The sequence below is a fragment of the Octodon degus genome, unplaced genomic scaffold, assembly GCF_000260255.1.
Source record: "Octodon degus isolate 3935 unplaced genomic scaffold, OctDeg1.0 scaffold00220, whole genome shotgun sequence".
In the NCBI taxonomy this organism is placed as follows: domain Eukaryota; kingdom Metazoa; phylum Chordata; class Mammalia; order Rodentia; family Octodontidae; genus Octodon; species Octodon degus.
Genome location: NW_004524796.1, coordinates 1,432,222 through 1,455,154, shown reverse-complemented (window position 1 = coordinate 1,455,154; position 22,933 = coordinate 1,432,222). Strand labels below are relative to the sequence as shown.

The 22,933-nt window shown below is 40.4% G+C and overlaps 2 protein-coding genes across 4 annotated transcripts in view; one reads left to right on the top strand and one right to left on the bottom strand.

The window, feature by feature from the left end:
* Nucleotides 1–1,323: 1,323 nt before the first annotated feature.
* Nucleotides 1,324–11,132, top strand: C1ql3 (complement C1q like 3). Its single transcript, XM_004645187.2, has 2 exons — nucleotides 1,324–2,846; nucleotides 8,437–11,132. Exons 1-2 carry the CDS (start codon nucleotides 2,259–2,261, stop codon nucleotides 8,614–8,616), a joined length of 768 nt encoding a protein of 255 aa, XP_004645244.1. The 5' UTR covers nucleotides 1,324–2,258; the 3' UTR covers nucleotides 8,617–11,132.
* Nucleotides 11,133–11,202: 70 nt separating this feature from the next.
* Nucleotides 11,203–22,933, bottom strand: part of Pter (phosphotriesterase related) — a 68,850-nt gene continuing 57,119 nt past the window's right edge. For all 3 annotated transcript variants that reach the window (XM_004645185.2, XM_023705433.1, XM_023705432.1), the window contains exons 4-5: nucleotides 17,528–17,668; nucleotides 11,203–12,001 (exon numbers count right to left, since the gene is read on the bottom strand). In XM_004645185.2, coding sequence (XP_004645242.1) covers nucleotides 11,791–12,001; nucleotides 17,528–17,668 — 352 coding nt within the window. In that variant the 3' untranslated portion in view covers nucleotides 11,203–11,790. The remainder of the gene's footprint in view (nucleotides 12,002–17,527; nucleotides 17,669–22,933) is intronic.

The window sequence follows — 22,933 nt, the reverse complement described above, 5'->3', positions numbered from 1 at the left end:
TAGCGTTGATTCTCCCAAGAAGACTTCCAGGCCCTGTTAGCATGCCTCTTAACACAATCAATGAATCTCTGTTTCCTTCCATCTGCTCATTTGACCTTATTTTGTTTCAAAACAAAGAAAGAAGGGGCTAACGAACTGGGGTAAAGTTAGATGCATAGAGCAAAGGGGGCTGAGGAAAATCCAGGCTGTTGCGCTCACAGCAGGACTTCTCACGATCACCTGGGATGTTGTTGTTTGCTTGTTGTAGTCTTATTTGGCCATGTTTCTCATTTCAGATTCTTGCCCTATTGTAATCAGTGACTGTCTTCCCAGCCATCATCCTGTATTGACAAGCAAATGCCACCCATGTTTGATTGACATCCATTGCTCCTGAATGCAAAAGTATGATTTAGGAATCAGTTCTTTTTATTTATTTGCAGCTGTTCTTGTGTGTCTTACAAATTTGTGAGTAGGACAACTCAGCTAATATCTACTCAAAGGGCTTTCTATTAATATTTAAATCAGAGCTGTTCCCACTGCTCATGAGTGGACGCCCCGTGTGGGGGTTGTCATATTTTTCCATTTCCCTTTTCCCCAGTATACATTTGGGAAATCTGTTATGGAGCTTATAGATCTTTTCCTATATTTTAAGGGAAGATCTTGTTTGCCACTCATGTAAAGTTTGCTTGCTTTACTGTAAGACACTTCAGAAAGCACTCCTACTAGTCATTATTTCTGATGCATGCATCACTTTTAAGTAGATGCAACTTCAAGCCCAGTGACATTGTCTGCCAAGAGGTTGCTGGAATTGTAAGCCTGTTACTTGAGTACATACACAGGTCTACTTTCACAGTTGTGCAGCACTTGTAAAAACAACCAACCATCACCCTGCCTGTGGTGGACATGTCCACTTAAAATCATAGAGAAATGTCCTTTGGTATTTTAACACACCTTCCTGCTTAGGAGGTAACATCTTATTTCATTTAGAAAGCTGGGGAGGAAAATCAGAAGGTTAAAAAAATCATAGGTGCCATCTGGAAAATTCTAAAGGGCCCTCCTTATGTTAAAAGTGGCATTTTACAAAAACACCTGAAGCACTGATCGCGGGTTTGCTAGGAGAGAAATATTGTCAACGAAGCCACCTTCGCTTCAACCTTCCCCTCTCCCTCCAAAGGTGGCTTCTGGCAGTGGGGACAGGCTGGGGCACAGCTGTCCCCTCCTCCAGGCTTGTCCACGGAGAGCGCTGCCTTCGCCTGGGCTCGCCAAGGGAGGATTCAGGATCTCGCTGCTCATCCATGTGCAGAGAGAGAAAAAAAGAGAGGCCGAAAAAAAAATCCCACATTGTCAGAGTAATGCCAAACTCTCTCTGAGTGGGATGAGCGCAGCAGATGCTGCACGGAGATGCCAAAGCGGCTCCCCTTCCTCTGTGCCTTGGGTGCCTATAAATTGCTCCGGCGCGCGTTTGTCAGCCTCCTCTTCTCCTGGCAGGTGGTACCCAGGCAGAATCCTGCGTTCAGTCTCTCTCGCGCTCCGCTCCCAGCCGCTCTGCGTTTGGCGCTGCTCGCTGGAGGCTTCTACGGAGTAGCCCTGAGTCTGGCCGAGCCGACTGTGCCTGCCTTCGCTGCTGCCGCTGCTCTGCGCACCCGGGGGTCGCCTGGCCCGAGTTCGTGCACCCAGCGTCTTGCCTAAGAGGTGCGGTTCTGCTAGAGTTGTGGTGTCTGCAAAGAAGAAAGAAGAAGGGAGGGGTAACAAAAAGCAGGGACGGGCAAGCCGAGCCTGCAAAAGAAGAGGAGGAGGCAGAAAAAGGCAACTTCAGACGGAAAGTTGGTGCGAACTGGCGCAGTCTGCAAAATCGGAAAAGTCGATCACAGGCAGCAGCGGCATAAAAGTGTGAGCGGCCCCGGGCGAGCGCGAGACGCGGTGGTTGCTGGCTGCACCCTCCGGGTGCCAGCGCCCGCGGCGCCAGCCACAGGTGCGAAGGGGCTCGCGGGAGGCGACAGGGCGCCCCGCGCACCCCGCCCCCAGCCCCCACCCCTGCCCCGGACTTCAGCTCGAGTCACTCAGCGCAGCCTCAGCGAGGGGAGCAGAGCCGCCGAGGAGCGGCCCGCGCGCGCCCGCCCAGGGGAGTTGGGGTTCGGAGGGGATTGTTTTCGGCTCTGAGAGGTCCCCGCCCAACCTTCAAAATTTTGTCCAAAAGCAGACAAGAGGATCGCCCCGCGCTGAGCCGGCTCGTGGGCAGCAGGAGGCGCCTGATCGCCGCCGGGGCGCTGGGGGTGGTGATGGTGCTCTTGCTGGTCATCCTCATCCCGGTGCTGGTGAGCTCGGCCGGCACGTCGGCGCACTACGAGATGCTGGGCACCTGCCGCATGGTCTGCGACCCCTACGGCGGCACCAAGGCACCCAGCACCGCCGCCACGCCCGACCGCGGACTCATGCAGTCCCTGCCCACCTTCATCCAGGGCCCCAAGGGCGAGGCCGGCAGGCCAGGGAAGGCAGGCCCGCGTGGGCCCCCCGGAGAGCCCGGTCCGCCGGGCCCCGTGGGGCCCCCGGGTGAGAAGGGCGAGCCCGGCCGCCAAGGCCTGCCGGGCCCGCCCGGGGCGCCCGGCCTGAACGCAGCCGGGGCCATCAGCGCGGCTACCTACAGTACGGTGCCCAAGATCGCCTTCTACGCCGGCCTCAAGCGGCAGCACGAAGGATACGAGGTGCTCAAGTTCGACGACGTAGTCACCAACCTCGGAAACCACTACGATCCCACCACGGGCAAGTTCACCTGCTCCATCCCCGGTATCTACTTCTTTACCTACCACGTCCTGATGCGCGGAGGGGACGGCACCAGCATGTGGGCTGATCTCTGCAAAAACAACCAGGTGAGTGCGGGCGGGCGGACGGGCTGGCTGGGAGGGCGGGGAGCGAGCGCGCGAAGGTGCGGGCGAGAGGGAGGAGACCCCGGAAAGGGGGGTGGGAGCCCGCGTAGGAAGGGCGCGGCCACCGGCTCCCGAGAGCCCCGGCGAGGGGGACGCCGGGCCACACAGGAGAGGCGGGGGTCGAGTTCGGAAGAGGGCGCCCAGTAGCACGGAGAGGTTGGTTTCGGAGTCCCGACCCGCAACTCAGTGCGCGAGCTCAAGAGACCAACCCTTGGGGTCGCGCAGCCAGACGCTGGGTACCCGGACCGCTCCGGCACTGGGGAGATCCCGGATCCGAAAATCGCCCCTGCCGCGAGATCCCAAGGAACGTAGGGTTGCTAACACTTTTTCCGGACCGGAGAGGGGTTGGGGAGTCTGGAATGCGAGTGTCAATGTGTAAAACTCCAGGGAAATCGACAAGAGCTCTGGAGTGAAAGGGGATACGGAGTTAAGTTCCAGGTGGGCAGGCGGTAAAACTCGCGGATAGTCAATTTCCAGGAAGCAAACTCTGGCTTAGTTTTTCAGCCCAAGAGGAAGCACAGAGGGAAGAAGAAAAAGTTGAGACAGGCAGGTTTACGCGGTAAAACCACAGGCACCCAAACAAGGAACCCAAACTCTAATGATGGAGTAGGAGAACGACTCATCCGAGCCCAGCCCTGCAAGCCCAGGACACCCACGAGAGGGTTTTCTTAATCACAGCCTTCTGCCTTGCACGCAGCAGCGACCTTGCTCTTGACTGTGAAACAGCTTCGGGTGCGTCCGGGACACCAGATCTTGCTCTACTGAGCTGGTCGGTGCTGCCACAGGGGCCACAGGTCTGCTGTGTTGTGCTAGGGCCGCTTGACTGCTGGAGAAATTCGCGCACCTTGCAAAACCAAGGCACTCTGAATTTCTTAGAGGAGCAACACAGCGCTTGCGACTACCTCAAAATGTAATCGTACCTTCCAAGCACGCTAAATCAGCTCCACTGGAGCGAGGCCCAGTTTGCTGTCCGCAGCCTAAGCTGAGCAACTGGGCTTTAACTGTGCTTTCTGAGTGGCACGGGGAGGTGACCCACGATCCCGCCGACGCCCTCAGGAGGCCCTTTGTCCTGCAACAACTTTGACTTAATAGAGGGTTAAGGGGCTATATCTCCCTGGGCCCCAGCAAATTTAGTTGCAACTATTAAAGCAAGATTATTTTCCAAAGACCTAAAAAAGTGTCAGAATTCTCTCACAAATGAGAGACAAATGTCTTAAAATGGAAGAGGGATTTTTGTTTGTTTTTGTAAGTCTTGTTTCATCTCTTTCCTACAAATAGTTAAAGAGACCCTCAGGACACATAAAACAAAAAAGAGCAAAATGGCCACCAGGAGGCACTGACAGGGTTGTTTATTATCGTTATTATGCATGAAAATAATATTAAGATAAATAAAAGTTATTCACAGGTCAGTGGGGTAGTTACAGGTAAAATGGCTGCAAAGGACATGAGTCACCATTCCAAAGTCATCATTATGTCACCTAACAAGTTGGCTTATGAATAGAGCCTCCCCTGCAGGCAGCCATAAGGCACTCCTTCATTTACAAAATTGGCCCTCTTCTGATTCAAAGGTTAGGTCTGGGAAATGCTATCAAGAGGAAGAGATTCTTGTAGTGCTATCAACTACAATGGAATAAGATTCCAGTTTGGTACAAATGTGTTAAAATGATCATGTTAAAAAATGTCAAGCAATTGCACTTCCATGAAAACCAGGAAAAATTTATTTGAATTAGTTTAAACGTCAATGTCTAGACGGTAGAGGCTGTATATACCGCATGGATTCTAAGAAAAACCATTCTCTTCAGGCCTTCTAGGAACATTTTATTTTTCAAAATTATTTCATTGCTTGGGGTATAAATGGCTCTATCATACATATTCTTGGAGGAACAGGGAAAAAAATAAGGCGAAACAGCTGTCCTCATGATGTATAATGCTTTCCATCAGCAAGACTGAACTACTCCTGCAAAAGGTGTGCAACAGGTCATTCAGAAAAATAAATATAGTGGCAAACCATATATTTTTTAGCCCAGTGTGAACTACCTCGAAAGTGGTCATTGCAATATTACTGTTAAGAAATTTCAGCTCTAGAATAGAACTATTCTGTGACATCTGGCCTGGAGCCAGTTATGTGTGGGAAATCTTGTAGAATCTCTTTTTATTATTTATAAATAAATACTTTCTCCTTGCTTTTCAATTATGCTATTGTCTGATCACTTCTCTGAATGGTAGCTTCTCCCTCTGAGCTGACCTAAATGGTTCTCATAAACCAGAGAAACTCAGAGGTCCAGGTTAGTGTCATAGTCTATGGATTAAGTGAGTTTTGAGATACCCCAAAATTAAACTACAAAAGAAAAGCAGTTCCCTCTAGGCAAGAGCACTGCCTGTGGCCCATAACCATAGGAAAGACGTTTTATTTATGCTTTGTATTGAAGGTAGGGTCACAGATGGAAACATCAAAGGCCAGTAAATTAACCTAATGTGGCACTTAACCTTTTGTTTATGATTCCACAGAAGCACAATGAAAATGAAATTACGAGAACATCAGCAGCAATTAATTAAATTACCAAATGTTACCGTAAATATCGTGTCTAATGATGAACTCTCAATAATAAGACAATGCTAAAATTGTGCCACCTATTACAGTCTCACAAACGTACCAGTAAAAGGACCAGAGCTCTCATATTCCCCATGAAAACATCAACCGAAATTTAATCTCACCATTTGCTGCAAGCCCATGACGGTGCATATTAAAGGTAAAAACTGGACTCAAATAGCCTTACAGAGACACAGGAAAAAATTTTAATGTTTATATATTTGTAGCTGAAAACCTGAAAAAAATAAGTACTAACTAATGCAATTACTTTGTCATTATAATGAGTTACTACAATGAAACTAAACAGGTTTTGAATTAGAAGTATAAAACAATTAAAGACTATTTTTTTACATTTTAATAATTTATTAGTTATGGTACTGGCAGAGATGAACTATAGTGGATAAAATGAATATTTTTTGGTTTGATATTCATCTAGTAAGGTAATGACAGACCAAATGGATGATTTTTTAGGAACAATAAAACCTGGGCTAGAGACAAAGCTGAATTTACAAAGCGAGCATAATAAGAAAAGATGTTAAAGTTAGGTATAAATAGGCATATTGGATTGAGAAAAAGATGCATTATAATCTTTAACCAACTAGTGAAATGAGTGTACATTTAGGAGCATGAAAATAGCCTCTAGAAGGAAAGCCTTCCCTCCCTCAGTAGTTTGATGGCTTAAAGGAGGGGTTGTTAAAGTCACTGAGCTAGATCCTAGCACCTGAAATTTCAACCCCATTCTACCTTGAGAGTGTGGTCAGGGGAGCAGGTGTACTGGAATCGTGCAGCCTGAAGTATGGCTGTTATCACTGGGACAGTCTCACGGTACAGTGTCGGTTAAAATCTCAGAGAATGACTTTCATTACAAAGCAATCACACTGGCTTTATCCAACAAAGGAAGTACAGAGCGCGAGAGTAGCCTTCTAGTCTAATGCATCTGCAGGCTTTTGCGGTTACACCTACTGAATTAGAAATGATATATACTTGGTTTTGTGGTTATATCCTATAGAATGAAAACTGCACTAGATTGTTTTTAAAGATCACTATCACTAAATCAAGAGATTATTACTGTGTCCCAGTTCCCAAATGCCTTCATGTAAGAAACGACAAAAGACACTACCCATAGAACATATACTAAAGACTCAAAGCACTGAATAGAATGTCTGGTTATTAACAATAGCTGAGAAGTATATTTTGTTTAATAATTCAGTAATATATACTAATATAGCTAATTACAATGTTGTACTTTAATTTTGTTCTCATCCATTAGAAATCCACATATTAAAATAAAACAAATCATATTCTTCCTTGTATAGATCCCCCTCCCCGGGGGACTTAATGACTAGAAGAAATTAATGACAATAATCAAGTACTCAGCTTCTACAAGCTGATGACTACTTCATTAATATTATTAAGTTCAAGTGCATTATTATTTAATGGTCAGAACAGAGCACCTCACTATTGGTGTACACATTTGGTTCAATGCTGCTAAGCATAGCTACATGGCATATTCCTTTCATTATATTTATGCCAGTTAGTACAGTGTTAAGCAGTTCTAAGTCCTGTGAGCCCTTTTCTCCTTTTGCTATATGATACCCCGAAAAAAACTTTAAAAAATATTACTCAAATTACAAGTTCAGCAATGTCAAAGAGCCTTCTCCTTTTTTAACATTTCAGCATGAATGTGAGAACATAGCCCATGAAAATTTTATCTGAAAACCTATCCTCTAAATTTTGAAAGAATGCATTTATGTCTCATTTCTCTCATTTTGCTAAATGATAAAATCCAGCATCTTGTACACCAAGCCATGTATTATCACATAGTGGAGGTTTACAAAACCACTAAATCACACTGTGTTTGGGGAAATATCGTTTATAGTGGAATAGAAACAAGCCACAAACTAGAAGATGTGTTACTGAAATAAATCAAACACAACTCTGCCTAGTGAAAGATTTTCCAGGGCAGAATCAAAATATGACTGAATGAATATGAAGACTAATGTGATTTGAGAATATGACAGAATGTCCATATTACATGGTAAGATAATTTGACTGCTTGCAAATATTTATTTCCTAATGAAACCATTGGCTCAAAATGTACAAATTATAAGGAACCACCATCCTGAAAACAAACCACATATTTAGAACAACCTATATATAATAGGATGTTCAATGATAGCGTTCAAAAACTAGAAATCTAAAACTTCAAGCCACAGAAATCTAGTTCCTTGTATAACTTTTAGATTCGTTGAAATTAAATTATTGACTTCAGTGCGTGTAATTAAGTGATAAAAAGGTGCAAATAGAAAAACTCTGAAAAAGTGGCTATTACCAAAGATATTTAAATGAGTTAAATAATTAAATAAATTAAGTTTCCGAGATAGCCTAGTAAAAGGGGCTTTGCTTATACTAGATTTTGAAGGTCCTAAATTAAAGGACTTTCTTCCTATTTAGCATCACAGTGATATTTCTCTGGGTCTTTCTCTAGTGAGGATCCCAAGTTTCTAATTGTGCTGACCCAGTGAAGTTAGACTTAAATTTCTGTACTCTGTACTTGCTACTTGGCTTAAATTAAAATGCAAAACAATGCTCTTATTTCCATTTCAAGAAGTGATTGAGACTAGGGATTCAAGGAATTAGAAAAAGTGGTGATCTAGGCAGAGATAACATTCCTTTGCTTTGTTTACAATGGTAGCAAAGATTGCTGGGATGTCCTTCACTGAAATACTCTTTTCTCCTTTTCTTTCTTCCTTTCCACTTCCTTTGCACTTAATTGAAACTCTTACAGAGCTAACTGTTTAAAGCTCTGAAGCCAAGGTGGATGTCCCTAGCCTTATGCTATTCTATGACAGCAAGTCTGCTTAGGATGATGCATGATCAGTAAAAATGAAAACTGAAACAATTCGTTTTCACTAACCCCAGTTCTTGTCTGTTTTCTTATAGGTGCGTGCTAGTGCAATCGCCCAAGATGCTGATCAGAATTACGACTATGCCAGTAACAGTGTGGTTCTTCATCTGGAACCAGGAGATGAAGTCTATATCAAATTAGATGGTGGGAAAGCCCACGGAGGAAACAACAACAAATACAGCACATTTTCTGGATTTATTATTTATGCTGACTGATAATGCAGAGACTAAGCTTATTATTCTGAGTCTGAACACTGGATTCGTATGGCTAACGTCAGTGAATGAAGGATCCCTGGGGATGCACCTCAGTGGTGTATGTGTGGGGAAAATCAAATGCTACCTGACTCACATCTGTATCACTCAGAAACATTATGTAAAAAAAATATTTAAAGCAAGATAAGCAGATGTGTGATCCACTACCGCCAAAGCAAATACTCCTTATTGTTAGTGTCCATGTGAATGAAGTCCTCTATAGATCACAAATTTTTATAGAAAAATCTAAGACATTGAATTATTTCTTCAATATATATGATACTTTGGTGTACTGTGATCTTGCTGCTTTTATCCATATGTCAGCTTTGGTTCTTGTGAGTTTACCTGCTTATTATGATACTTGGAGTCCATTCATAGTAGGGGAAGAATCAGTTTACCCTGCAGGAGAAGGTCTAAGGAAAGAACACTGCTTGTCCCCAAAGAAATTGTTTGCCTTGTACTCTTGTTAAGTTTAGAGCTAGACCTGGGAATGATTCAACTTCAAGCCTTAACCTGGAATTTTCTGAATCTGTGGGAATTCCCAAGCCTATGATCATTTTCACATTTTTCTTATCATTTTTTTTTCTCTATTTTCTGGTGATAGTCATTAAAAATTAGAGTTTGAAACTGTATCATAGGATTACACTTTAAGTGTGAAAATGTGTAATTATGTGTGGTACTTAGAAAATCCCCTATGTGTCCATTTTGTCAATAGAATACTTTTAGATTTACTTGGAAAGGCAGAGAAATTTATTCTTTGGTATTGAATCAGACTGAGGCTTTTGCCTTCTTTGGAAGAAAATATTATTCATAACCCAATGCACAAAGGTTTAATTTGAGCTACTGCATGCGTCACCAAGGGGACACTAAGTAAGGCCTTCAAACTGTTACTACAGATCTGTGGCCTGAGGTTATCTCAAAATTAACAATTTCACATATAACCGGTGTGACAACAGTGTATATATTTTATATAAATACCCACCACACACATATTTATATACATATACATGTATGTTAGATGAAATATTATATACATTTGGCTTCAGTCCCTGACATACAGTGACTGTAGAGCTTTGAAAATTTAATTTAAAAAAATACACACAAAAACACACGTAAATTATTGGACTTATTTTGGATTGAAATCTATATTAGGTGACAAAACTATATGGAGTAGCAAAATAACTGAAGTGACTTCTCTTTAAGAGCTATCCAGAAAATTAAACTTCAATGGGTTAAGGTGCCCTCCACTTCATATGTGTGACTTAAGCCTTTGGTTGCTTCATTACCATATGCCAATCAATACTTGTACTGCATTCTCTGGCAGACTGTTAGCATCAGGACCACAGCAACAATGTGCTCCCCTTCGCAGTGTTTATTAATTGAATGTATCTGAGTTATCAATTTTTCTTTGTTTCTCAGGTGGATGGAAGCTGACAGTACATTTTTGGAAGGAATACAAACCCTTTCTCTGTAGTTAAAATCTGCTGCCAAACGTCATCTCTTTCACCCAAGAAAAAAGATTAATATGCATGTTGATACATCCTATCACACAATTTCCATTACTACAGTGACAAAAAAATCTGTTTCGTTTTCAGTCACTTTTGAAGAATCTTTGACAAGTAGATTTCAAAAACAAAGATTTAAAAATGTGCTTGTTTTACTGGAGAAGGACATTTGCATTTTTTTCCCTTAAAAGACCTGGTTTGTTCTCATAGCTCATTCCTCTTTGGTACATTCTGTTCTAATACACACAAAGCTTGATCTTTGATCAGCTAAAATATCCTTAATTTATCCAACTTCAGCTTTCCACGAGTTACACGTAATGTTCTCATGTGAAGGTGGGGCTTTCTGTGTTTAAATGCTTTGGTCTGAGTAGCTGTCATGAGTTATAGGATTAAAAGCACCTTGGCTCCTTCATCAAGAATAATGACTAATCCTCTTTGGTCTTTGTGTTATGTAAGAGCACTCATAAATGATTTGTAATAGTTCTTTTCTCTTTAATATATATGTATCAAAGAAGAATTGGCAGCACCAGATTGGTGAGTGGCTTTAGGAAACAAATAGCAGAGTAAGGATTCAGTCAAAATCTTTGTTTATAAACAGCAGTGCAGATTAATTAAGAGTTTTAATTGACAATTTTATAAAGGCTTTATTTATATAAAACATCAAGCCCGGATACCTTTTAAAGAGAAGGATTTAGAATCACACTGTCATTAACAATAGATTTGACCTTTTCTTTGGATAAATGAGAATTATTTTCTGTTTAGGCCCAATGAAAAACAAATAAAAGGTAAAGGAAATAAAGGGAATATATACATATATATATATATATATAAGGCAAACATTTCTCTCTTTTGCATTATATCTTATGACTTAATAAATTGTGGCCTTTGTTATTATAAATGTAATGATTCATTAAACTATATTATGTAATATGCTTTGACTTTTATGATTGAATTTTTATAATTCACTACTATTACATGTTCTCATATAAACTTCATAAAACTCAACAGGATTTATACCAAAAAGAAAAAAAACAAACTCCAGAAAGCCAAAGGCATCAAACTGATTTATTATAGATAGGTGGATAGCGTACCATTAACCTTCCAAAATATTTTTATTGTTGTGAGTTGGTAATTATATTACAGTATCCTTTGGAATAAAAACTCTCAAAATTTAACTTCCCTTGTAGCAAAAACTACTTGAAAGTGCCATATTATTCATTAAGCATTAATTAAAGAACAGCAGGATAATTAGTAGGATCATCAATATTACAAGAAACATTAGATTACTCCAGAAGGGGGCAATTTAACCAGAAACATTTAAAATTTTCTCAAGTCGTATAGCTGATAGATTAGGAAAAACCCCAAAACCTCCTCTTAGAGTATACAGACTTTAAATTATTGTTTGGAAATAAGGATTTTTCTGTATTTATTTTATTAAGGCAAAACAATAGGGTTGTTAGACTCAGCAACTCCCCACAGGTGCACATAGCCTGTTACAGAGAGGCAAACTTCTCACGGGAAGGAAATTCAATCAGTTATTGTGTCCTATGTAGATCTGATTAATTCTGCCAGTGGGATTGAAATCACTGAAGATTTTCTGTAAGTATTATAAATCAATTCATAAGCAACCATTCTATTTGAAAGTGAGCCATCGCTTAGGGTTTTCTATCAGTATCTTATCAAGTGCACTCTGGGTTATGCCTCTAAATAACATTTTAGGCACAATATTGCTAAGTATATGAGAATAGCCATGCCCTCCATATTTCATCAGGCGATGCTTCGTGTGTATGTCATGGGCCATCAGAATTCGATCTCCACAGCCCTCATCCACCAGGAGCCGCACCCTGTGAAGACATTAACTCATTAGATGCCGTTTGTCTCACGTGTTAGAATTTTTGGGTGCTTTAAACTTCCTGCTCACAAGCCTATTGTGCTTGTCCTAAGGATACTGCCTTCCACTGGGGCAGGTGTACCTGGAGCCCCTTAAGAAATGGTGTGTGATAATGGTACAGATATCGCTGCCTCTTAGGAGGAACAAGATCCTTATTCCACGCACACAGAAATTTCCAGCCTGTAATATTTATGACAAAGCTTGGCAATGCTGCATTAAAGATAGATTCTAATAGGATCTGCCAGCTCAAACGAATGACCACTTTAGCATTGCACTAAATAACTTGGTTCTGGTTTTGTATTCAGCTGTTCTTCTCGAATGTCGGTCTTCTTAGGCCCAGTCTCTCTCTCTTTTTTAAATCTAGCACATGAATCAGTGGATATTTGTGGTTAAAATATGGAAACAAAAGGAATCTTCATACAAATTAAACTCTCAGTAAAAGCAGTTGATTTGCAAGTGAGGCCATATGACAGTAACTACAGTCAGTGAAGGCAGCCTAACAAAAGCATCACTGTACTTTGAGCATTTATTTCTTCACAATCGATGGGAATGTTGACTGAGTAGTAGTCTCTGAGTATTGGATTAAATTGAGCAAGCAAACAAGTAAACAAACAAACAAACAAACACCCTTTACTTTGTCTTCCTTTCCCATCAACAGGATTGTTAAAATAATGAGCTGTTCCTTTAAATTTATAGTCACTTAACTAAAGGACAGTTTTCTGACAATTGTCTAAAAGTGCAATCCTTTTTGCTTGGTTAAATGCAGTAATCTGTAGTGTGAGTCACCCCCTCACAGCCACCATCTGTATATGTCTGCATTCTGGGCAGTGTCTATCGTGACTTCCAAAGGTCTCTGATAGCAGAGGTGCGGCTGGCTGACAGGGTACCTCCCTGGGATTCTCTTACAGCTTGTAAGTCCCACAGGGGTAGGAAGGAATTGATAGCGCCTTCTTCCAGGACCTGGTTATTTGAAAGACATCATTTTTGTTCCCACAGATAACATTTCTTGGGATTCTAGAGCATGAATTCTATTTAGCAACTACTATGCTAAGCAAGATGTCTGACACAACACACACACACACACACACACACACACACACACACACACACTTCAAGCATAAAGCCATGGCCTCTGAGAATGTATATTATGAAATAGATTAGATCTTAAATTTGCAGCTCATAGGTGGTATGAATACCAGAGTAGTCAAGCTGTCTGGGTGCTTTATCTAGAAATCAGGGGTCCTGCCATGTGGACCCCATGTCTGTCCTACGCAAGCATGGAATTCCATTTCTTTCTGACTTTTTCTGAGCATTTCCCACAGCTTTAAATGTCTGTTTTTCATCTGAAAATTATGATGTCTCATTATCATGAAGGCATACATATGAATAAACAATCCCTGTAAGATGGCTTTTACCACAACTTGAAACAAAAAGTTATCGAATCAGGAAGTAGTAAAGAAGGCATATGGTGAATAAGATATACTTATTTAAAAATGAAACTTTTAGAACTCCTTGAAGTCAAGAATTAGGAGATTTTCTCACAATCAAGATAATGTTCTAGCTCTAGAAACACCATTCCATCCTGACTACCAAGGACTCTGTCTAGTCTGGCCACAACAAAGAGATCTTGTTGCATATTTCTGCCGCTATGTGGAAGAACAGGAGCTCCAGAGATGCTGCCAGAAGGGAGGAACCACTACAGATGAGAAGACAAAAAATTACAGTAATTATAGCAATACAAATGAGTTAGTGTTTTGCAAACAAATATTAGGGAGAGACTACAAAGTGTGAAAAGGCAGAGATATAATAAGATTTGAGAAATGGAGCATAAGATTGAAAACAGGTGTTAGACACAGAATTTCTGGTGCCGAAAACCAGAGGTAGGCAGAAGCGTGCTTCTGCGTTCTGAAATCTCAGAGCTTTCAGACTAGTATGGCTAAAAAAAGATTGCAGATCAACGATATAATCCAAGTGCTCATGAGGTCGGGGGGGGGAACAAGCTAGTGGGTCAGACACAGTCAAAAGCGCCATTTGGCTCTTAACATCAAATGGTCATGTGTGGTAGGTGGCACATGCTTGCAACCCTGGCACTTGGAAGGCTGAGGCAGAGAAGTTAGAGTTCAAGGCCATCCTGGGCTACATAGCAAGTTCAAGGGTAGCTTGGAACAGTGTGAGACCTTGTCCAAGAAAAACTAAGCTAATAAACAAACAAAAAGCAACATGAGCTGTGCTTGGGTAAAGTGACTCAATGTACAGCTTTAATTTAAGGAAGATTAAATTCATATACATATGCACGCATGCTCCTATACACAGAATAGCACAAATACATATCATATATATATATATATATATATTCTTTTCTTTTTTTTTTCAGTACCAGGGATTGAACTCAGGACCTTGTGTTTGCCAGGCAAGCATTTATTCCACCGAGCTATCTCCTGGCCTCAAATACATCCTTATATAAAAAACTTTGATGTATTTTCACACATTCAGAATGTTTATTTAACACAATAAAAGAATCAAAGGTAATTCTTATTCTTTTTTTTTTTTTTGGCGGAACCGGGGATCGAACTCAGGCTCTTGCTCTTGCCAGGGAAGCACTTATTCCACTGAGCCATGACCCCGGTCCTAAATTCTTATTTTTGCACTAGTAGTTAAAGGATCCAAGAGGAATGAAGGGGAAGCCTGTGACCTTTTTTATACCTCCATTGATTTCCCCTTAAAGATCTCATCTCTGAGATGAGGTCTTCGTTTCAGAAGGTCTGGATACATCATGGAGGGGTTAGGGGTGCAAAACATACACCTCACTGCCATAGAGTGGTTTAGCAAAAGCAAACAGAACCTGAAGGCAAACTTCCCATGTCCGAGATGAACTGCAAAATGTTGAAGGCATCCATCATGAAGTCGTGTCTGTGATATGAAAGACCTACACCAAAGGTCTTTATATCCCAGCTGTCTTTGAGCAAAGATTATTCACCTCCTGAGGCAATACTAACTAGGGAAACCTGTTGGCCTACACTTATAGTGCCTCTTAGAAAATTAATTAAAATCATAAACAAATGAAATAATAAATCTATTTGCTAAATAATTAGTGTAAGTGTAAAAAAAAGACCTAGCTTTATTGGTTAAGTCATAGCAGTTTGCTTACAGAGTGGCTGCCATGTTACTTAAGGACAGTAATATTTATTAAGGATCACTCTCTATTAAACGTCAAGCATATTTTGCTGTTACTGACGTCATGGAGGAGGATATTCTCACTGGCTCAGGATCTTTCTTCCCCAATGTGTGTCTGTTCAATTATCTATAACTTTAGTCTCATGGTTTCTGGATGTTATTTCTTGATTATAGTTTTGTTTACTTTCATTCTAATTTGTTTTCTATCCTTATAACCATGTCCTAGACCTTGAAGCCATGAAAAAGTGCTTTTTCTCTGAAATCTCAACTTTCCGTTTCCAACTGCAATCCCAGGGCCTCTTTCTGATTTTTCCATTCACTTAGGTACCTACTCACCCACTTCACAAGGGCCTCTGATATTTGCCTTTTTTTGTCATTCCTACTTATCTCCCTGTTTCTCTCTCCATCGTCTTTCCTTCAGCTTGGCCTCCATGGTCTTCACCTCTCTGCCTTAATCTGTCCCCTTGGTTATTGCCCACATTTCTCCAATAGAATCTCCATCTTACCTCTCTCTAACTGTTCACTTTTTCCGTATCTTCTCACAAACTTCTCTGGTTCTATAGCCAAAACTGAAATAGTTTTACAAAAAGAATTACCAAATCACACCCACTGCTAGAAACATACAGTCATGCACTTCTGATTTCCAGTCTCACTGGGGTCACACACACATGACCTTGTCAGCATCTCCCTTATTCGTCTGACAACCATTCCTAGACTTCATTCCCCCCTTCCAAGGTCCTGCCCTGAATCTACTCCTCCTTATTCAGGAAGTGACTGTGTCTACCTCACAGGGATATCAGAGAACACATGACCATTGGTCTCAATTTCCTGTTCCTCTTGCTAATATGTTTATCTGCATTCATATCATCACTTTCTTTGTGCCTTCACTCCTATGGAGAAAATATCCATTCTACCAACTTTCTATTTGCTCCCTTGATTCCATGTATTTGTCCCAGTAGAGCCTTATCTCTATATTTCTTATCTCTCCAGACTTTTTGAACACAACATCTACTGAACATTTCTACTGCACCACATACTCAAATAAAAATCTTTGCATATACGTCATTTCACATAAATTCCATCACAACTCTGTAGAATGGCACTCCTTCCCTGGAACCATGCCATTTTTTTCTTCATTTTTCCACAGCCACATAAATTGCTCAGCTCTTAATAAGTTTCCCTTGATCCTGTGTTTCCTAGTTTCAGCCTCATTTATCTGCTTCTCTTTAATAGCACTTTTTGAAAGACTAACTACCAGTCTTTCACCTCTTTCTCGTCTTTGACTCATTCCTCAAGTCTTTTCTACTAAGACCCACACATATGACCTGGGAAAGAAGACCTGTCAAGCTGTGAAGTCCAATGCTTGCTTTTCTGTCCTGATCTCACTTAATATCCCAAGTCTTTTGGCCAAAGCATCAGTCTTCTGTTAAGAACATCATTTTATAATTTTACTGGTTTGAGAACTTCCTCACTTGTCTTTGGGTGATTCTCCCTGTGTTCTGAGAAACAGCTTCCATTCCCATAATTTGAGCTATCACTGATGATATCCAAAGTTATCTTTCATCCCAAACTTCTGCTCTGAGCTTCATATATTTACCGTAGGGCCCAGTGGATAACAGCACTTAGATAACCTCAAAGTCTCTCTTGTCAGTCCCAAATCTGTTTCTCCTCCGAGATCCCCCAACTTGGTTTATTCAATCATTATACTACCTCTCTATCAAGACTCATTCTTGTAGCCATCTTTAGAATCAAATTCTCCACTTGATTGCAAAGAATGAATCATAGAACTGTTTGCTTGATCACACATTAGGCCACTTGGGGAGACTGCACTTTGTATGATCCTGGGTATTCAGCCACTGCACCACTGGCACTTAAGTTATAATCACCCCTTAATGAAAGTTTAACTGAAGCATTTCACATATTAACCACAGGAAGGTATGACTTTAGTGTGGTCAGCTTGGGAAAGAAACAGCTTATTTCCTTAGGAATAAAGGAGGAAAGTGTCTTTTGTTCTCTTCCTGTCATGGCAGGGGTTGAGCATTATCTGTGTCTCTTGTCAGTTGCCCATCTGCACTGAACTTCTAAGGCTCTGCTAAGCTTTAACCTACTTAGGATGACTCATTTTCTCCTTGAAATAATACAGAGAGATTTTTCTCCCAGAAACAGCTCAGATATACTCCTCTCTGCAATTCTGTGCATCAGCCTGCTTATTGTTTTCTGAGTCTTTGCTAATACTCACCTAGGTATATGATGATCAAAAAGGGATAGTAAAAGGGAATGCTATGAGAGATGGAACCATATTTACCTTCTAATTCTTTTGTTATCATCCGGCATATCAATATCTAGGTCGTATTGGTAATTAAGAAATTCATTACCAAAGAGATCATACTCCAGGTAGCAGCCAAGCTGAGCAAACTCCAGCAGCTCCTTCTTATCAAGTATAGTCCTAGAGACAATAACACAAGCATAAGCTTCTTATTACAGTGTATCTCCCACATACACAGATGAGAAGTTTTAAGCATGCTATGCACTAGAACATAATTTAAATCAAATAAAATAACTTCTGAGGTAGTTCTTATGATGTGATTATAAAACAGTAAGTTCAATTTGTTACCAGAAGAAAAAGAATATAACCATCTAAAAGGGAGATTTCCCTTGAACTTGGGACTAAGATTTACTTGAAATATGCTGCTATTACCCCAAAATAATTTTGTACCTTTTTTCACAATTGTCTCTAGAATACATCCAACGTTCTTCTGAAAACTGTTAATGGGTTAAATTTTTACCCTCTAAGGACTGCTGTGAGCTATCAAACCTATTAAAATGAATTTGGCATCAGGCCTATAAATTAGATGAGGAATACTGATATGGGTGAACAGGAAGGTTTCACTGTGATGTAGCAGGATGATTTTCTTATGAAGATTAGAAAGTAGTTCTAAATAAAATCCCAAAGCCTTGTAGGAATATCATTCCAATTTCTTTTTTTAGCAAGGACAATATTCATACAAATATATATGTTTTGGTGTATTTATTTTAAAATAATGTTTATTGTTTTATGGTAAATCTCATGGGTATCTTTTCATTTCAGTAGGTGTTATATTAGGAGTATCATTATTGTAGGATGAATTGTGTGAATGAGTGGCAAAAGAGGGGAATGTAAGAAAAGGCTACAGACAGGGGAACAGACTGCAGAGCAAAGGTGGGAGAAAATTCAGGCTGGGTATGGCAGCGCACACCTACAATCGCTGCACTCCAGAGGCCAAGGCAGGAGGATCACTGCGAGTTCAAGCCTGAACTGCATAATGAAAAACTGCTTTTTAAAAAAAAGTAGGTGAAAAGTCACCAAAAAAATTAATTACAACTTAAAAAGAATGTTTTAAGGTAACTTCAAAATGTCACTGCAGATATTCAATCACACAGATAAGTAAAACACAATTATAACACCCTACCAATATAGGAAAATCAGACAGAAAAGTGCCCAATGAGTCATAGAACAAGGGGATGCCAAGGATGCAGAGAGAAAGTGATTGGGGTCCAACACAGGACTGGAGCAGAGTCAGAAGGCAGACAATCATTGTCTTGTGAAGCTTTTTATCTATGCTGATATTTATTAGTTTGGAAACTCTGGGATGCAAAGATTAAAGCACTATTATATGTCTATAAATCTGCTTCTAAGAGGTCAGAAGTATTGTCAAAGCCTTTCTTCCAATCCAAGGGAGGACCAATTAAGAGTCTACATGTCACGGGTGTGCAAGGGTTCTGCTTCCCTGGGATGTTTCTTGGGAGCTGACTATTGACTTTCACTCTGAGCTATCACATTATGGTTGGATATTTTTTCCCCCATGTACTAGGAGCATAACTTATAGCTTACATATTGTTTTAGGCAGAGAGGCTAAAAAATCTTTCCTTTATACTCCAAAATGTGCATTAGCTCTATATTATCTTCTATTAATACTACTCCTTTTCCATCTTCTTAGCATGGAAGCCATTTTCTGCTTCTAAAATTGCTGGGCTAAAGAATAGGTGTCTTTCTATAGCAAGCATATTCTGTTTTCCACAAAGAAGAATCACGCTTAGTGACAAACTATACATAATTAAAATAACACTTATTATCTCAATACATTCCACAAGCCTATCAGCTCTCAATTTCGTCAATGAAGAAATAGGAGATAAGCTAGCTGCTCAAAGTGATACACTTTCACTTCAAGGTTGAAACCTTTCTTGACTATTATGCTGTGCAACCAGACAGTATTGCTAATCCTTCTAGACATTTTCAAGAATTACATAGAGTGAATGTACATAGTGTATTTCAGTTTTTACTTTGAGATTTGATTCCCTCCTGACAGTACCTTCACACTACACTTGAAAAAATTAAAATTTACCATCAAAGGTTAGCATGTGCTTAAGGAATGGAATAGCTCAGAAAGACAAGGATTATTGTCCTGTGGAGGTCTTTAATTTCCATGTCCGAGTGAAACTACATATAATAAGCAAGAGTAAGGGTATTTGACTGACTTTGTCAGATAGCAAAAGTTACATTTTTAGTTATATAGGTCTTGTTTTAACTTGGTCTTAACCATCCAGCAGGAAAGTGTAATCACAAGGTACAAAAAATAAAGCTATATTAATATACTGAGCTGTAAAAGGCTCAAGTCAACAACTTCTGACCATTGCCAGATGATCTTGTAACTCACTACTATTATGGCCTATTGGTCTATAGTGGGTTATTTTGCTGAATTCAAGTACCTACAATCTTTGGACTGGCATCAAGTATGAAAAGGTCCTTTAAAGACTTCAAATACAACTTCTCTAACTGCAGTGGAACACACATCTCTGACAAAACAAAACCAAAAAGGTTGATATGTTGGGAGCCATGGAAGCTAGGAAATCGATCAATTGTGTGTAGGTGGGACTAGGCCTCAGTGCCTAAAGCAAACAAGCTACCTCAGTCTGAAGATAAACATCCTGTCTGGTTAAAGTCAGCTATTAGTCACTAGGAAAACTTGTGTCACATGTTACTAGCTTTGCAAAAGTATAAATAAAATACTGTTTTTGTTGTGAAAAAAAGTAAGCAAGAGCAAATCTCTACAATTATTTTGGACAACTGAATGATATGGTCAAAGGAGAAGGAACTGTATTAGTCACAACTATTATTTACTTTATTCCTGTGAATGCTACATTGCTTTAAGCCCTTTATAAAAACTACACAGAACATCAACCACCAGATCAGATCAGCTGCCTGCTCTAGCTTCTACTGGATGTCAAATAGTTCAAGCTTAATGTGTCTTCTTTCGAACCCTTCATTCAGCATCCAAATTGGATGCTTCAACACCCTTCACTATCCCAACTATGCCGTAGGATGAGTATGTGGCCCTTTCTTAAAACCATAGAATTTAAAACCAAATTTCTCTGGTTTTAAGGCTTGGTCACTATCCCATGGAACTGCTGGGAGGTGGTAGAATACTGAGGACATGGGATCTAGTGGGAGGTTTTTTAGTCACTCAGTGTGTGTCCTTGAAAGATATATTGAGACCTCAGCTCCTTTTTTCTCCCCTCTTTTACCATCCATCCATGAAGTAAACAAATTTGCTTTGCCTTGATGTGCTCCTCCTCCACCAAACCAGAGGATTAAAAACAGTATATCTATGGGATTAGGCACTGGACCTCCCTCACATTATGAAGAGAAAAATAACCTTTTCTCTTTATCAGTTGATTCAGCTCAGGCATTTGCTACAGTAATAAAAAGTACACTAACATCCACTATTCCAGCTGCTCACACCAAAATCCTTGAGGTCCTTCTTGTCATGTTTCTCCTCTTTCATGCTATACTTAATCTATTGGGATAGGCTCCTGCCTCAACCTTCAAAACTGACTCCCTTGCTACCTTCTTGATCCAAATCCAAATCGAGATTCCCAACAAATCCATAGCAGATTCCCAACTGCTCTCTCAGCTTATATCTTTGTTGTATTACAGTCTGTTCTTAACATAGTAACAAATGTACCAACCTTTCAACTAATCAGTTCCAAGTCCAATAATAACTTCACTTCCCACAGAGTAAAAGGCAAGGCCTCCAAAGGGTCCTACAACACTTCTGTATTAGTCAGCTTTTGTTGTTGGGATAAAACAGACACAGGCAACTTAAAGAAGGAAAAGGCTAACTATGGTTTGCAGTCTTAGAGTTTTCAGTCCTGGGCCAGCCAGCTTCACAGAAGCAGCAGCATGGAGAAGGGCCTGGCAAAGGAGAGCTGCTCCTCTCATGGCAGTCAGGAAGCAGAGAGACAGGGAAATGCCAGAGCTCGAGACACACCTCCAAAAGCACCGTCTTCAGGGAACGCTTCCTCTGGTCAGGCCCTACCTCCCAACAGCATGTCCAGCAAGGAACGCACCAAGGCACAAATCCACTGATGGACATAGGTGAGTATAACACCCTAATCACTCACTCACCTCCTGAAAGCCTCTCCTCTGAACACACGCAGCCTGGGGCACATTTCTGACTTAAACCATGAGATCCCTGAAGTCTCATTCACTGTAATTTCATGGAAGTCTCACTAAGAGTGAGTGACGAAAATGCCCATCAACTGAGGAGTGGATAAGAAGATGTGGTCTTTTTATACAATGGAGTGCTACTCAGCCATAAAAGACAAACTTGAGACTTCTATAGGTAAATGGATGCAAGTTGAGACCAAACTCGTAAGTGAAATATACCAGGGTCACATGTATAAGCATTGTATTGTCTCCCCAGTGTGAGAAGCTAAAAGAGTAAATGAGATTCAAAATGTACAGTATGTATTGAAAAATAAGAAGAAATTATAAAAGAGAAATAAACTGGGGTGGGGAAAGGAGAAAAAATAGCAAATCCAAAGTAATACACACACTCATGATAGTCAAGATTATTATTCTTTTTTTTTTTTTTTGTGGAACCGGGGATCAAACTCATGCCCTTGCACTTGCCAGGTAAGTGCTTATTCCACTGAGCCATCTCCCCGGCCCCCAAGATTATTATTCTAATAATTTCTCATAGTTCATTGAAAAGAAAGGTTTGTACTACTATTGTTTGGATAATTAAATGCCTATATCTTCTACTAAATAAAAAAGTGAAATACAACAATATGCAATGCATTAACCATTGTTACTGTCTTCTTATCAAGTTTTGAAATTTTGTTTTACTTTTTCTTTTCTCTTTAAAACAAAATACCCCATTCAAAAGTGAGTGGGGGCCTTGTAGACCCAATTATCCACAATAGTATATAATTGTGACCTGCACTGTTGTTTGAAGAAATTGCCCTTACAGAGAGGTCTGCTTTAGAGGAAGACTAACCCAGACTTATAATCCTATAAGATTCATCTACACATGTAAATTCTAAAAGTAGTCCCCAGGGATTCTTACCCTGTAAAGAAACATATGGGAATTAATGTTACCAAGAAACTAGTAAATTCTGTAAAACATTCTTTAAAAATTTATAGTCATATGTGGAGCAGAACATTTCTTTACAAGGAAAGCAATTAAGTTGATATTCTTGGCATTAAAAAAAATGCAGTTGAAAAAGAGGAACAGACTAAATCACTTTAGGCTGGGCATGGTGACACCTGTCTGTAATCTCAGCACTCAGGAGGCTGAAGCAGGAGGATTGTTGAAAGTCTGAGATCAACCTGGGCTAAAAAGTGAGCTCAAGGCCAGCCTTCACTACATAGGGAGACCCTGTCTCAAAA